Genomic DNA, 15,919 nt, shown 5'->3' on the forward strand with positions numbered 1-15,919 from the left:
ATCTCAAGACATCAGTCAGGAAGTTAAAGCTTGGTCGCAAATGGGTCTTCCAAATTGACAATGACCCCAAGCACACTTGATAAAATGGCTTAAGGACAACAAAGTCAAGGTATTGGAGTGACCATCACAAAGCCCTGACCTCAGTCCTATATAAAATTTGTGGGTAGAACTGAAAAAGCGTGTGTGAGCAAGGAGGCCTACAAACCTGACTCAGTTACACCAGCTCTGTCAGGAATTCACCCAACTTATTGTGGGAAGCTTGTGGAAGGCTGCCTGAAACATTTGACCCAAGTTAAACCATTTAAAGGCAATGCTACCAAATACGAATTGAGGGTATGTAAACTTCTGACCCACTGGGAATGTGATGAAAGAAATAAAAGTTTAAATAAATCATTATCTCTATTATTATTCTGACATTTCACATTCTTAAAATAAAGTGGTGATCCCAACTGACTTAAGAGAGGGAATGTTTACGAGGACTAAAGGTCAGGAATTGTGAAAAACTGAGTTTAAATGTATTTTGGTGTATGTAAACTTCTGACTTCAACTGTACATACAAATACACATTTCTGTTACACGATTTCTGATGTCCATCCAGTTTGATTTATATTTGCCATATATTCCACAGAAGTTCTGAACCCTTATACATTTTACAGACACAGTATATTTTACATTTATCTTGTTGTTATTAGTCCCACCCTTCAGCTCCATTCAACCCCTCCCATCTATCTCTTAACACCGACCGTAGTGGATTTCTATTTGCCATATATTTTTCAACTGTGCTGTGATTGTTCGTATTGCTATTTGCAGCGTTAGCTCCAGGTAAATGTTGCAATACTTCAGCCATTCCTGGACCTGTGACCAAAAACCAGCTAAGTCGCTCTGGATAAGAGCGTCTGCTAAATTACTTAAATGTAATGTAAATGTACATATGGACAGTACCAAAAAAAATGGTCTCTTCACAGCAGAATCTGCAGAGCTGGGAAGTTTGTATCCCCCATATATATATATATATATATATATATATATATATATATATATATATATATATATATATATATATATATATATATATAGAAAAAAATCTAAGTTTTGAATCTGGTGTCGTTTTGTGTGTCAATTCATAAACCATGTGCCTTTGAATCAGTACATCAAAAATCTCTTCCCAACTATTTTGCAATCTATATGGCACAGCTGTCAATTTTTTTGGTCCTGAAATGAAACTGGTATATATTTTTATTTAGCACAATTTTCTCCAAACCATTTTGGTCGTTAATGCAGGGCCGACAGACAAGGGTCTGAATACTTATGTAATGTGATATTTCAGTTTTTTATTTGTATAAAATTTGCAACAATTTTCAAAAACTCCTTTTGCCACTATTGGGTATTGTGTGTAGATTGATGAAGAAAAAAATGAGCTTTAATCGATTTTAGAATAATGTTGCAACGTAACAAAATGTGGAAATTGTCAAGGGGTCTAAATACTTTACGAATGCACTGTATATATATATATAGGTATTCCCACGCATGATAGAGAGACACGTGATCATATACAAATATAAGCAAGGTGTGAAATTATTATGTTTTAGTCAAATATGTTATCTGTATGGGCTTCAGAATAGCGGGGGTTGCTTTTTCATCTATCGCTCTCTTTTTTTTCTTACCTTCATAAAAAAATGAAGGTGACCGTCCTCATTTTCTCTGCCCCAAACTTGCAAGAACAATTTAATTAAGTCTTCTGCCAGGCATGGCGATTCTTGCTGTCTTTTTTCTCCCTCCGTGTCAGTCAGAACGGTGAAACACATCAAGTACGCGACTAATGACACTTGTATTAGTGGTGTCATTCCCTCATGCATGTTATACAGTTTTCTGTGATCGCCGCGGCTTGAATGCTAATCACTCACAGGACTTGTTCCAACAACTCCACTTTGTGTGTGTGTGTGTGTGTGTGTGTGTGTGTGTGTGTGTGTGTGTGTGTGTGTGTGTGTGTGTGTGTGTGTGTGTGTGTGTGTGTGTGTGTGTGTGTGTGTGTGTGTGTGTGTGTGTGTGTGTGTGTGTGTGTGTGTGTCCAGGTGGTAGGAAGGTAGGATGCGCAGCAGCTTTATCAAAGTGGGAATCAGGATGAGGAAGGAGGGTGTCTGTCTGAGGGAATTCTCCTGGAACCCCCACTCACCTGACACACAGCTCCTTCCTTTCCCTACCTAGAACGCATTGGGTGCATAGCATCTACATTCCAGGACCTCACCTAGTCCACAGTTTGTGTGTGTTCGTGTTAGTGGATTGTGTGTGAACAGTTGTCTGTTAGCGTGGGTTGTGTGTTGTGCTTGCCCGGTGTTCTCCTCAGCCTCTCTCTCTCTGTCTGTGTAACCAGTGTGTGATTAAACATAGTGTAATGAATGAGGACAGTCAGGGTCAATCCTTTGTTGTTCTGATTTGAAGCACTGTCTCAGGAAACAGAACATTTTTAACCAATGTGTGTGTTTGTGTGGGTCTGTGAGTGAGAGTAACATGTTTAACGCTGTTTCTAGCTTTCAAACTATCACACATTATATTTAGTATGGTTCAACCTGTCAGTTGCTGCCTTGATATGTACTGGTTGCTGAATTGCAAGCTGATATTCAAATATGCATTAATAGTGTATTTATGTTTGACGAGTGATCAATCCTTGAACTTACCCCTTTCTCTGGTGTTTGTGTGTGTGTTTCAGACGAGTGCAGTGCTGTGTTCTGGAGGATGTTCTCTCCTGGCAGTCAGCTCTCTGTTGGCCATCATCACCATCTTCCTGCCCAGCGGAGGCTGTGAGAGGAGGATCTGTACACTGGCTGGATACATGCAGATGGCTGCGGGTGAGTACAGAACAGACACATGCACACACCTGTCAACAACAACACACAGACTTTATATTACCTAGACCAGGGCTGACCAAACAGGGGCCGCGACGCTGTTTGGTTTGGCCCGAAAGAAGGTTACATATATATATATATATATATATCTCAACTTAGAATTAGTAAAGTCGTTTTTGAAATTTGGTTGTGCATCAGCAGTTTTCCACTTGTAACGTAAGTCACTGGCAGTCACTCAATTAGCTCATGTTAGCAAAACATTTTTAGATGCTAGCCAGCTATCGAATCAAATCAAAATCAAATGTATTTATATAGCCCTTCTTACATCAGCTGATATCTCAAAGTGCTGTACAGAAATCCAGCCTAAAACCCCAAACAGCAAGCAATGCAGGCGTAGAAGCACGGTGGCTCGGAAAAACTCCCTAGAAAGGCCAAAACCTAGGAAGAACCCTAGAGAGGAACCAGGCTATGAGGGGTGGCCAGTCCTATTCTGGCTGTGCTGAGTGGAGATTATAACAGAACATGGCCAAGATGTTCAAATGTTTAATAATAATAATCACAGTAGTTGTCGAGGGTGCAGCAAGTCAGCACCTCAGGAGTAAATGTCAGTTGGCTTTTCATAGCCGATCATTAAGAGTATCTCTACCGCTCCTGCTGTCTCCAGAGAGTTGAAAACAGCAGGTCTGGGACAGGTAGAATGTCCGGTGAACAGGTCAGGGTTCCATAGCCGCAGGCAGAACAGTTGAACCTGGAGCAGCAGCACGGCCAGGTGGACTGGGGACAGCAAGGAGTCATCATGCTAGGTAGTCCTGAGGCATGGTCCTAGGGCTCAGGTCCTCCGAGAGAGAGAAAGAAAGAAAGAGAGAATTAGAGAGAGCATACTTAAATTCACACAGGACACCGGATAAGACAGGAGAAGTACTCCAGATATAACAAACTGACCCTAGCCCCCCGACACATAAACTATTGCAGCATAAATACTAGAGGCTGAGACAGGAGGGGTCAGGAGACACTGTGGCCCCATCCAATGATACCCCCGGACAGGGCCAAACAGGCAGGATATAACCCCACCCACTTGCCAAAGCACAGCCCCCACACCACTAGAGGGATATCTCTATCTAAACCTTGTAGTACAAATTACCAACCTGGCACGCACGTGGGCCCTAACCTCCATAGATTTTTTGTTGTCACTCTCAATCAGATATCATATGAACATGGTATAAGTCATGACAAAATGTGTAGAATTGCAGAAAATCTGCTTTAAAACTGCAAAAGTTTCTCATCACCCCATGGCAAAATGTGTAGAATGGCAGGAAATTAGCTTTAAAAAATACGAAACAATGCTTCACGTCATGACACAATTTGTGGAATTGCTGAAAATGTTCTTTAACTCAGCCCAAAAATGTATCTAACCAAAATCTCTCTTTGGCCCCGACTAGGCTAGAGGCGCTTTTGCCTGATTAGCTTCCCTCATGTTTTCCTGGAATTTCTGATGCATTTCAGTGACTTACTGCTGCAAATACAAATTGTTACACCTTTCCCATATTAAAGTAATTTGAAACATATTCCAGTTATTAGCCTTATGAAAGTAGAAACTTGGTTGCCGTTTCTGTGTCACTGTTTTTTAATACATCTTTAATACTGGTAATCAGAATCTGTTGTTAGGTGTCCAGTTATATAGCTACAATTTATGATTGCTTACTAAACATATATTGTTTACCTGTTTTATTTCTAAATAGATAATGCCTATTTGTTTGGCCAGTGGCCCACCAATCAGATTATATTTTGGCCCACCAAACCTAAATATTTGAGCACCCCTGACCTACACGGTAGATAGTGTTGTCTACTCAACGGCTGATATACAAGTCAAGGTGAATCAAAAGAGAGTTATGAATGAAGTCCCTTGGTCCCAAAAGTTATTATTTCTCCCATTTCTCTGCTTGGGCCTTCTTTGGTGATCTAGGTAGGCTATATCTTCATCTGTAGAGCAATTCCATAGAATGACGCTGAGACTCTGATTTTTCACTTTCAAAGTATGCCAAACCAAAAACATTGATTGCAAAGTTGACCATACAACACAACGTCTACTTTTAACAATTTCCAGTGAAAACTTTACTGAAACACGTTTACTAGAAGAACAGTGCAGATCTACAGTTTGGTAACAGAAAAACAGTCAAATCTCCCTCTGTTTTTTTACGAGACCACATTTTTCCAAAGAACTCTGTTAAATATTTACTCCGAATTAAGATTCAAAGATGTCTGCAGAAAGAATGAATTGTCAGGTATGATATGACACCTTGAGTTTGAAAAAATCTATTTTGGTTATGGAAGTACAGTAAGTGAAATGGATTAACACCTAGTACCAGAATTATTGTAACATATTGACTTCATGGGTCCATAATCTGTGCTATACAGAAATGCATAAGTATGAATGTCATTCTCTTCAATTTGGTTGGTCTGGACTGGACCAAAATATGTACCACTCATAGACGTATATTTAGCATATTTGGATAGCACAGTACAGAACAGTAGAGCACAGTACATTACAGTAAAGTACAGTGGAGTTCAGTAAAGTATAGTACATCAAGTAAATTATACTGTACCTTCGTGTGCTCTACTGTACTAAAGTACACTTTACTGTGCACCTGTTCTCTACTGTTGTTTTCTCTACTGTACTAAAGTACACTTTACTGTGCACCTGTTCTCTACTGTTGTTTTCTCTACTGTACTAAAGTACACTTTACTGTGCACCTGTTCTCTACTGTTGTTTTCTCTACTGTACTAAAGTACACTTTACTGTGCACCTGTTCTCTACTGTTGTTTTCTCTACTGTACTAAAGTACACTTTACTGTGCACCTGTTCTCTACTGTTGTTTTCTCTACTGTACTAAAATACACTTTACTGTGCACCTGTTCTCTACTGTTGTTTTCTCTACTGTACTAAAGTACACTTTACTGTGCACCTGTTCTCTACTGTTGTTTTCTCTACTGTACTAAAGTACACTTTACTGTGCACCTGTTCTCTACTGTTGTTTTCTCTACTGTACTAAAGTACACTTTACTGTGCACCTGTTCTCTACTGTTGTTTTCTCTACTGTACTGCACTGCGCTCTACAGTATTGTACTGTTCTGTCCAAATTTTGTGAAACAGACGTCTATGATTGGTTCAGATTTGGACTGACCTTCAACCACTTTTCAACATACATGGACGTCTGGTGTTGGCTGGTGCTCAGTGGGTGAGAGGGCTGGTTACAGTGAATGGAATGAGAGGGGGTTCATGGGAGAGTTGACATTAACTTGAGAGAGAGAGTGAGTGGTTGTCCAGACTGTTTTCACACTCTTGCTTTGACCACCATGTGACAGAAAGAGAAAGAAATCAGTTATGAGCTGAACATAACAGTATGCCAGTGGAAGAGAGGACAGTAGTAGCAAATGAGATCCCATTGTAGCCAATACAGTTGCAGTCATTCTGTTGCAGATTGTTTGGTCATTATGTTTCCGATTTGATAACAGAAGGGCACATTTTAATCATTTAATAAATAATAAACTAAATAGATATCAGTAAAAACACTACAATTAATTGGTAGGCCTACCTTTACTTGTTAATTCTGTGATCTTTCATTATCCTCCCTCACGAGGGAGAGAAATAAAGAAATATCTTAAAGATATGTGGGTTTTTGGTAACAAAATGACAAGACACTAGGCAATATTTCTTAAACTTACAGATGGCAAATAATTTCTGCAAAACAAAATGTTCATATTAGTTGGCAGGTGTCTTTATATCAACATTAATGTGATTTGATGCATTTTTAATACCTTGTAGGACTATTTCTGCCAGATGTTTTCTAAGACACCTTTTCCAGCTGTTTGACCAGAAGTCAACGCCTTTACTTATTCCTAATTTGTAGGATGGAAAAAGGTTAAAAAAAACTGTATATGACTTAATTAAAAAAACTATAGACTCTTTGCTTTCATTTGACACCAGATTTGACATGCTCCTATGAACTTTACATGTTTGTGCTCATAGGTCCTTTTCCATGGAAATGCCCTTTAGTGTTCTCTATAGGTATTAATCCAGTACACAGATATTTACAAGCTACATACAGATAAAGCTGCTTATCATCTGAAGTGAAGAGGAGCTCACTTTGTTGCCAAGGCACAACACTCACACAAAACCAAACGGAAGCTGCTGCTCTTCAGGCCTTCAGCGGGCCGTTGCTAGGTTACGGGTTGCGGTGGTGGAGTGAAGTGTTGCTCTGGCGTAGTGATACGAGGAGGGCACCGGGGAGATCTAAAGGTGGCCGTAAAAAGACAATTACTGCCCCTTAACACAGGTCATTGGTTCAGGGGGACTATCAGGACTCTGCTTTTATTCAAATAGGGAAGTAGCATCATAAAACTAAGCTTAAGCGTTGCTGGTGATATGATGCTAGGGTATAATGTGATGTATACACACGACGCCAGCCAGGTAAACTAACCAGTCCTAGCTGCTGCCCACCACCCTGGTGCTTAGGCCCTCCACACACTGTATCGAGTGTGCACGTGTGTCCGTTCCTGTGTGTTTGTGTGTAGTTATGTGTTTATCAAAGTGTGAGATGTTTTTATATCTGAAGAGCACAAACTGCTCTAACCAACAACTCTAACACTCCCGCAACACTCCCACGACATCCAGTAAACTATAAAGGATATTCTGTAGAACCAGAGAAGAGAAAGGACTGACTAAGCACTGCTATTATTTCCTATCCTGAAACATATCCAACTCTTGAGAAAAAAGCCCCTGAAACAAAAACAACACACCTTTTCAGACTGGGCTTTTCAGACTCATTCTTTGGAAATGCTCCTGGATTTCCTGTCGAAAGCCCTTTTGAAAACATCAGGTCTTTTTTAGCCGCACCGTGGAGTTCAGGAAGTTTAGAAATGAACAGGTCTTACTCTCAGTTTTAGTACTTACTTTCCTCCCTGATTATCTCACTAAGATTAGATATACTTCTAGCTTGAAATGATGAGAAAATGTTTGTTTGCTTTTCCCTTCTCATTTACTTAGCCTCAGCACAACAGCATTGATTTTTAGCCAATGAGCCATTGGATTATCGACTAATAGCTTGACGTATAGCCAGGGAAGTGGTATTTAACACAGGCTAATTAGTGGCTATATTCATTAGTCAGGTTAGATTGCAACCTCAATCTATATTGACAAAGTCGAGAGTTTAGTTCCTAGACAGGGCTAACGGTCTGTTTAAAAGGCCTGCCTCCCACCTTTTTGAACTCTTCATACCTCTCCAGCCTCGACATGGGCTGTGTCCACCCATACTCCAGGCCAGATCTGTGGCAGAATTTGAAAAGTGTAGGCTATAACAAATTAAGATAGTCACACACTATAATTATAAGCTTCCAGTAATTTATTGGGTAAACCCACTATTTTGACAAAGAGCCCAGGCAGTAGGAAGCCAGTCTAGGCCAGTCAGCCTCTCTGTGTAATCCTATAGTGTGATATAGCTTTCACTGTCTATGGTATCATTTGTACAATGCATCAGAACAATACAGAAGCTTTAGTTTCTCTGTTCAGTTTCCAGGTTGTCTCATCTTGATAAACAAGAGTTTTTTTGGATAGAGTAGAAAGCCCCAGAACAACTGAGATCGAACTAGTGTTTCTGTTTGTTTTCTCAGGCCTGCTGCGCGTGTGTGTGCATGTGTGTATGATGGAAGAACGATATCAAAAGGCATCAATGGACAGATAACACTACAGTGGGAACAATGGCTTCATTATGCTGTGCAAATTAACACTGTTTTAAGAAGGCGTTCATTTGTAGACTGTTAATAAGAAATAATTGAACAATAGCTTTTAAGACAATGGTAGCCTAGTGTATTCGTGCATTTGCTTGTGTGCATGTGTTAGAGGATTTAGCTCCCCTCACTCGCTAAAGCCTTGATTCCTCCAGAGTGTGTGCTCTCATCCTCACACACACACACACACATGCAGCAGAACTAGAAAAGGCTTTTTAGACATAAAACAGCCCTGCTCTTTGTCCTTTCCCAGCTCTGAACTCCCATGGGTGAAGTCCAGGATTAGACTTTGAACTCGCTCAACCTTCGCTGGCTCAACGCAGCACAGCGCTTCCATTCGGTGTTGCTGAGGTTCAGGGTTCTTCTTTCCCCCCGTGCCGCTACATGGTGGAGTGTATAGTGTAGCACGTGGCTAACAGTCTGAATGTTTTAACGGAACATGGAGGGGCATATTTTATTTGCGAGGGTGCATATTTTATTGGGCTGTTTCTCTTAGTGGGCTTAGGACGGCTTTGTGACCTGTGTGTGTGTGTGTGCTGGAACCGTATGTTTTTTTCATGAGCATGGCCTTATTTCTATTACGGCATACTGGTTGACTCTCATTCAATTCATTCATCGATAGGTTTAGGCTACTATATGATACTCAAATTTTCCCTATACCCACCGTGAGGTTACTACGACCTAGCCCAAGCATGAAAGTTTACAACGTAGGTGCACACAGGTTGACAGATAAATTTGAGGTCACAGACAATGACACATGGAAAGACTGACATTTAATACCGCCTTACACACTCTGCATCTAGTTGATATAGGGTGTAATCATTAGTCCAACAGTTGCAAACAATAGTTTCTATTGCACAAATTCAGGTATGTTTACCCCTGTTTGGTTCCGTTTGCTTCCATTAAGAAACATTTTCTAACAGAATCAGCGGAATGAATACACCCCTGATCATGCGTAAACACAGTTAACTTTCATAGAAGCCACTTTTTTATTCCTTGTCGCATCTATGCGCTCTCCTCCTCTCACCTCTTCCCTTCACTTGTGGACTTCAATGCACAACACATCAGCTGTATGTGACCAGGCAAAAAATATTAGGTAAAGTAACATAGCTAATAGAACTAACGCGTTAGTAAACCCGCTACAATCATGCAGTAACGTTACAATGTACAGTCAGTAAGCAGTTACCCCGGCGGGCCCCTGTGGCAAGAAATTAGAAATACAAAAAGGTTACCATGTCTAGGAAGAGTTCCAGTGTTGTGTTGGCCAGCTAGCTAACATAGCATCCCTCTGTTTGAGCAGGGTGTTTCAGTAGGCTAAACTATCTAGCTGCATTTGCTAGCTAAGTAAGTGAAACTGAAAAAAAATTGCTTCTCCTTCATTTTGGAAGAAATGTATTTATTAAAAATGGTTAAAAAAAACTATTGTCTTTCTCTCTGAGTCAACTACTCACCACGTGTTATACACTGCAGTGCTAACTGTAGCTTATGCTTTCAATACTAGATAATTCCCTGATCCTTTGATTGGGTGGACAACATGTCAGTTGAAAGCTGAAATAGCTCTGATAGGCTGGAGGACGTTCTCTGGAATTTGTCATAATTACTGTGTAAGTCTATGGAAGGGGGTGAGAACCATGAGCCTCCTAGGTTGTGTATTGAAGTCAATGTACCCAGGGGAGGACAGAAGCTGTCCTCTGCTTACGCCATGTTGCTACCATGAGGCTACTGTGTACCTTTTTTTTTTACATAACATTGTGTTTTAATCAATTATTTGGTGATGTGATTATATTTAGTATAGTTTTATCTAAAAATGCAAACTTTTTAAATGTTTTACAATTGTAATTTCTATTAAATTTACTGAGTCCTCCCCTTCCTCCTCTGAGGAGCCTCCACTGGTTTCACAGTAAGGCAGTGGAAAGCTGGGTAAACTGAGGATGCCACCCGCCCTTATACATACACTCGCACATTCTCAGGAATGTTTTTTCCCAATCACTATACGGGTCTCTTATCTTTGCCTGTCACGCTCATGCTTTTTAGACCTCCTCATTATTCTAATCAGTCATTTCAATGCAGCTCTATGGGAAAGACAAGCTCATGTCAGGTGAAGAGAGTATTGTGACAGAACAGTGACTGTGTGGTTCTTTTGTTCAACACTGAAGACACGTCACACTCTGTTGGCGCCACAGGCAGTCACGGATACAGGCATGATGTAATTACATTTGCCTTGGGTAGCATAATGTATTTACCACAAAACAGCGATGTGGAATATCATATAATTGAATTAAAAGCTTTCGGTACATTTCACTTGTTTGTTTTTGACTCATACAAGCACCCAACCAAAAATAACAGAATCCAAGAGCATTTGATTCATCAGTTAGAGCGTCATTCTCAACTGTAATACAAAGTTAACCTCCGCTATCAGATTCATATTTCCAGGCGTTTCTCACACACACACACCATTTTATTGTGTTCCTGTGTGATAGTGCTGAGGAGGCAGCAGCCTGCTGTATCAACCCTTCCCTGGGCAGAGCTGCTATGCAGATGTCCTCTCAAACATGAATATCAAAATATCACAACTACTTTTCTTAAACTCTGCAGAACAGCAGCACTGCTATGGAGTGTGTGTGTGTGTGTGTGTGTGTGTGTGTGTGTGTGTGTGTGTGTGTGTGTGTGTGTGTGTGTGTGTGTGTGTGTGTGTGTGTGTGTGTGTGTGTGTGTGTGTGTGTGTGTGTGTGTGTGTGTGTGTGTGTGTGTGTGTGTGATGTGCGCACATGCACTGGAGGCCCATGTGGTTTACAGCTGAGCTGCACCTGTGCTTGATGATGCTGTCGTTACCGCTGTCTTCATCAGTGCCAATGTGTATGATGAACATGTGCCAGCTGTCAATCATCACAGTGGTGTTTCAGTTAGAATGTACTACAGAAAAGATGGAATGCACTGTTCACCAACATCGGGATGGTTGGAATCAAAGATAGTGATAGTAATGAAAATACCTTATAGTAAAACCTGTCACTCCTTGTCCTAACTGTAGCACACATAATCTTGGTTGAGGACCTGTCTGTTGAGATTATTTTCTGTGCCTCTTTGGAACATATCTACCATAATATTTTCAGCATGCCTTTGGAGTGCTACATTTTGACCTACCCAGGAGCAAGCCCAGGGTGGTAACAGAGATCTGAATGCGGTTCTCCTTTTTGAACTCTCTCTTTCTCTCTCTCTCTCTCTCTCTCTCTCTCTCTCTCTCTCTCTCTCTCTCTCTCTCTCTCTCTCTCTCTCTCTCTCTCTCTCTCTCTCTCTCTCTCTCTCCCTCTCTCAACTCTCTCTCTCTCACTCCCTCTCCAACTCTCTCTCTCTCTCTCTCTCTCTCTCTCTCTCTCTCTCTCTCTCTCTCTCTCTCTCTCTCTCTCTCTCTCTCTCTCTCTCTCTCTCTCTCCCTCTCTCAACTCTCTCTCTCTCACTCCCTCTCCAACTCTCTCTTTTTCCAGCTCGTTCTCTCTAATCCTCTCATTATAAGGAGAACACAACATTCCGTACATCCTTACCAGAGGAGACAGGGAGAACATCTTTCATTACCAGTGGCCTTTACAACATAAATGCAATTTTAGAGACTAACATTTTAAATTGTTCTGAAAATAAGTCAGCCAGCAAGATGCTTAGTTAAGCAGTTTAACTTTGTATATTATATTAATATACATAATAACTGTGCATATTAAATCAGTTTTAGCGCAGGGTCCAAAGTTCATTCCCACAGGCAAAGCAAATCTTTTTTGTAGCTGTAGTAAGTATTGGGGCCAGGAGGTTGTGACCAGACCAGGACCCAATCTGTAGGTTATAATAACTGCCAATCAGAGGAGGCTGATGAGAGGAGCTATAGGAGGACAGGCTCATTGTAATAGCTAGAAGATAATACATGGATTGGTATAAAAAAACATAAAACGTATAGAAACCATGTTTGACACGATTCCATTTAGCCATTACAATGAGCCCATCCTCCAATAGCTCCTCCCACCAGCCTCCTCTGCTGCCAATATCTAAATAAATTGTCAACTCCCTCCGATGTGGGGCATACTGCTTTTCAAATCAAACATACTTCTGAAAGTGCAGTGTGGAAAACACTGCTATCTGCAATGACTGAACTGAGCTCCAGTCCAGTCGTGTTTTTTCCATTGGTGTTCCCATTTGTTTCCCTCTGCAGGTTGGCAGAACTTGACCCAGTTTAGCTGCTGTGTGTGATGCTGACAAAATGACCTTTCACCTGTGACTCATAGCCCGCTGTGACAGTAGACATCAATCAGGGATGTGTGTCCTCCAGAGTTATGAGGGTGTGTGTGTGTGCGTCTTTGTATGTCTCTTCCTAGCATGTGTCACTCTCTGTATAATCAGAGATCATTTGCGTTGATCCATTTGCGTTGTAATATGGTTGGTCCCCTGTCATGTCTCTCTACTGGTGCCCCAGAGCTTCTACTCGTCACAGTGAAAAATGCTTCAAATATATTCTCTCTCTTTCAAACCATGGATATTTCTCTATTTCTTGCTGTGTGTGTTTCCTCCCCTCAGTGGCTGGACTGCTCCTGTACAGTATGTGTTTGATGTTGGGTATTGATGAACACTGGTGTATTTCACATACACAGATACTGTACATTTAGCACACTACTAATTGGTCTGTCAGCCAATTAAAGCTGCACAGTCATTAAGAATGTGCTGTCATGATTCCTGATTCATCTGTGTTTAATCCACTCGGGAGCACTGGCTTTGTGGACGTCTTGGCTTCAACCACTGTTCAATATGTTTAATCTTTACATTACTTTAATGTTGTTTTTTGAGAGAAACCATCATTTTCAACCTGGACTCAGGGGAAAACATAGCATAGTAAACGTAAAGCCACTTAGTTTGTTATGTGACCATTCGTATCTTATGTATTCATTTGTGGATGTCCATCATCCATTTTGTATGATATGCTACTAATTTGCAATTCGAAAAATATGTTAAGAATTTATAAAACGTATGATATGTTACAAATTGTAATGTTAGCTTAGCTAGAGTTTGGTGTTAGAGGTTAGGATTGAGGTTAAAGGTTTAAGTTTATGGTTAGGGGAAGGGTTAACTAACATGCTAAGTAATTGCAAAGTAACTAAAATATAATATAATAATAATATATGCCATTTCTAAAAAGTAGTAAGTCGTCGCTAATTAGCTGAAATGCAAAAGTTTTCAGTGATGAGATTCGAACACCTTTGGGTTGCTAGATGTTCGTGTTATACGGCTACCTATCCAGCCCGACCAACCACCCAACTTTAGTTTTTGCCTTAACTAACCTTCTGTCTTGTGTAACCATAAAAAACGTAACAAATCATACTAATTTGAGTGTCCCGGGTTTATGTTTACTATGCAACGTCTAGTCTATGAGACCAGGCTCTCATTTTCTCTTTATTTTACTGAGAAATACAGTTCTGTGTTGTCTAGTCACTCTGTTTCTATATGCAGCTCAATGTGCTTCAAGTGAATTGCACATGTACACACTATCAAAGTGGGGGAAGCAGCACATTGCTGAGTCGTGTCATTGCACAGACTTATGAATATCAGATGGTGTCGCAGACAGAGGGGTGGGGGAGAGAGAGAGGTGGGGAGAAGGGGAGTGAGAGGAAGAGAGAGGCGTGGGGGAGGGGGAGTGAGAGGGGGAGAAGGGGAGTGAGATGGGTGGGGGCGTGAGAGGGAGAGAGAGGGGTGGGGAAATGAGGGAGAGGGGTGGGGGAGTGACGGGTGGGGAAGAGGAAGAGAGAGGGGTGGGGGAGAGTGGCCATGAGAGGGGAGGGGGAGTGTGAGTGAGAGAGGGGGGGGAGGGAGAGAGGGGGGATGGGAGGGAGAGAGAGCGCGAGAGAGGGAGCAAGCTTTAAATCTTTCATGTCCTCTTGGAATCAGCAGATATTTCTAAGGATGCTCTGCTTTATTTTCTGATTCTTCTTCTTTCATTTTAAATGTGGTGGCTGGATTGAATTATTTTCCTTGATTAAAAGAGGAGGTTTAAAGCAGAGAGGTGTAAGGTACAAAAACGAATGACTGTTCTTGTTTCTGATCTCCTCTCACTCTCTTCCTTTTCTTCCTTCTCCTCATACTCTCATCTGACTATGAAAGCCCTCTTACACACACGCACACATGCGCACACGCACGCACACATACACACACACTCAGCCCATTGCCATGAATATTACATGAGTGCTTCATCTCTGAGGGCCTCTCGGCTTTTTCATTTTGCCAAGTTACAGTCAGGCCTCAATGCTGATTGGCTGGAGTCAATGTCGCCCACTCAATGCTCTCAAAGATGACATAGACAAACCTAGCTTCCTACAACGTAGTCCCACACTATCAGGCCTGTCAGTCATCCTGATTCACATTTCTTCCATCTGCATCAACATAATATTTATGTGTGTGTTTGTGTGTGTACACTCTTGTGTGTGTGTGCGTGTGAGTTTAAGCTGTGGCCTGGTTCCTATCAGTTTCCTGAAGTGGGCTGTGAGTGGTAGATAGGAACATACAGTAGACATGACTCATCAGAGGAACTGTGTGATTGGACATGTTAAACTGTGTTAGGTCTCTGTTTAGCTCTTCCCATTGGTCACCCAGCCATGAAACAGTTAAGTCTACTGTTGGTGATGTACTTTTTTAGGTGTTGCTTCGTACACTTCATTCTCTACTTTTGTTTTCCTCTTGCGGTTAAATCCATCTGCACACATCCACAAATGCACACCCACACATCCCCACACACACACACCCAGAGTGATGGATCACCCAGGCTTTCTCCATCAGTGTCCTATTGGTAGGTCTCCTGAGCATCTCATTACCATAAACTAAATTGATGTGTTCCCTCTGCTAAGTGAATTAAAAACAGTGCTCCAGGAAGACTGCCCAGGGGAAGGCAGCCTGACTGACTGGACTGGACTGACTGACTGACTAACTAACTGACTGAATGACTGACTGTCTGACTGACTTCCTGCATTGAAAGATGTCTGGCAGGTAATGGCAGGCGTTGATAAAAGCTATGGGGTGGTCTCTGGTGGAGGCTGCATGTGTTTTAACAGAATGGGTAGGCCTGTGTGTGGTATGTGTGTTATTTTTAACAGAATGGGTAGGCCTGTGTGTGGTATGTGTGTTATTTTTAACAGAATGGGTAGGCCTGTGTGTGGTATGTGTGTTATTTTTAACAGAATGGGTAGGCCTGTGTGTGGTATGTGTGTTATTTTTAACAGAATGGGTTGGCCTGTGTGTGGTATGTGTTATTTTTAACAGAATGGGTTGGC

General features: G+C 41.4%; 1 protein-coding gene across 1 annotated transcript in view; it reads left to right on the plus strand.

Annotated features, from left to right (window-relative positions):
- Positions 1-15,919, plus strand: part of LOC124000493 (transmembrane protein 211) — a 240,663-nt gene that overhangs the window by 92,997 nt on the left and 131,747 nt on the right. Inside the window, exon 2 of the mRNA XM_046306884.1 lies at positions 2,708-2,846. Within this exon, the coding sequence (XP_046162840.1) occupies positions 2,708-2,846 (139 nt within the window). The remainder of the gene's footprint in view (positions 1-2,707; positions 2,847-15,919) is intronic.

Source organism: Oncorhynchus gorbuscha, linkage group LG16 (assembly GCF_021184085.1).
Source record: "Oncorhynchus gorbuscha isolate QuinsamMale2020 ecotype Even-year linkage group LG16, OgorEven_v1.0, whole genome shotgun sequence".
Classification (NCBI taxonomy): domain Eukaryota; kingdom Metazoa; phylum Chordata; class Actinopteri; order Salmoniformes; family Salmonidae; genus Oncorhynchus; species Oncorhynchus gorbuscha.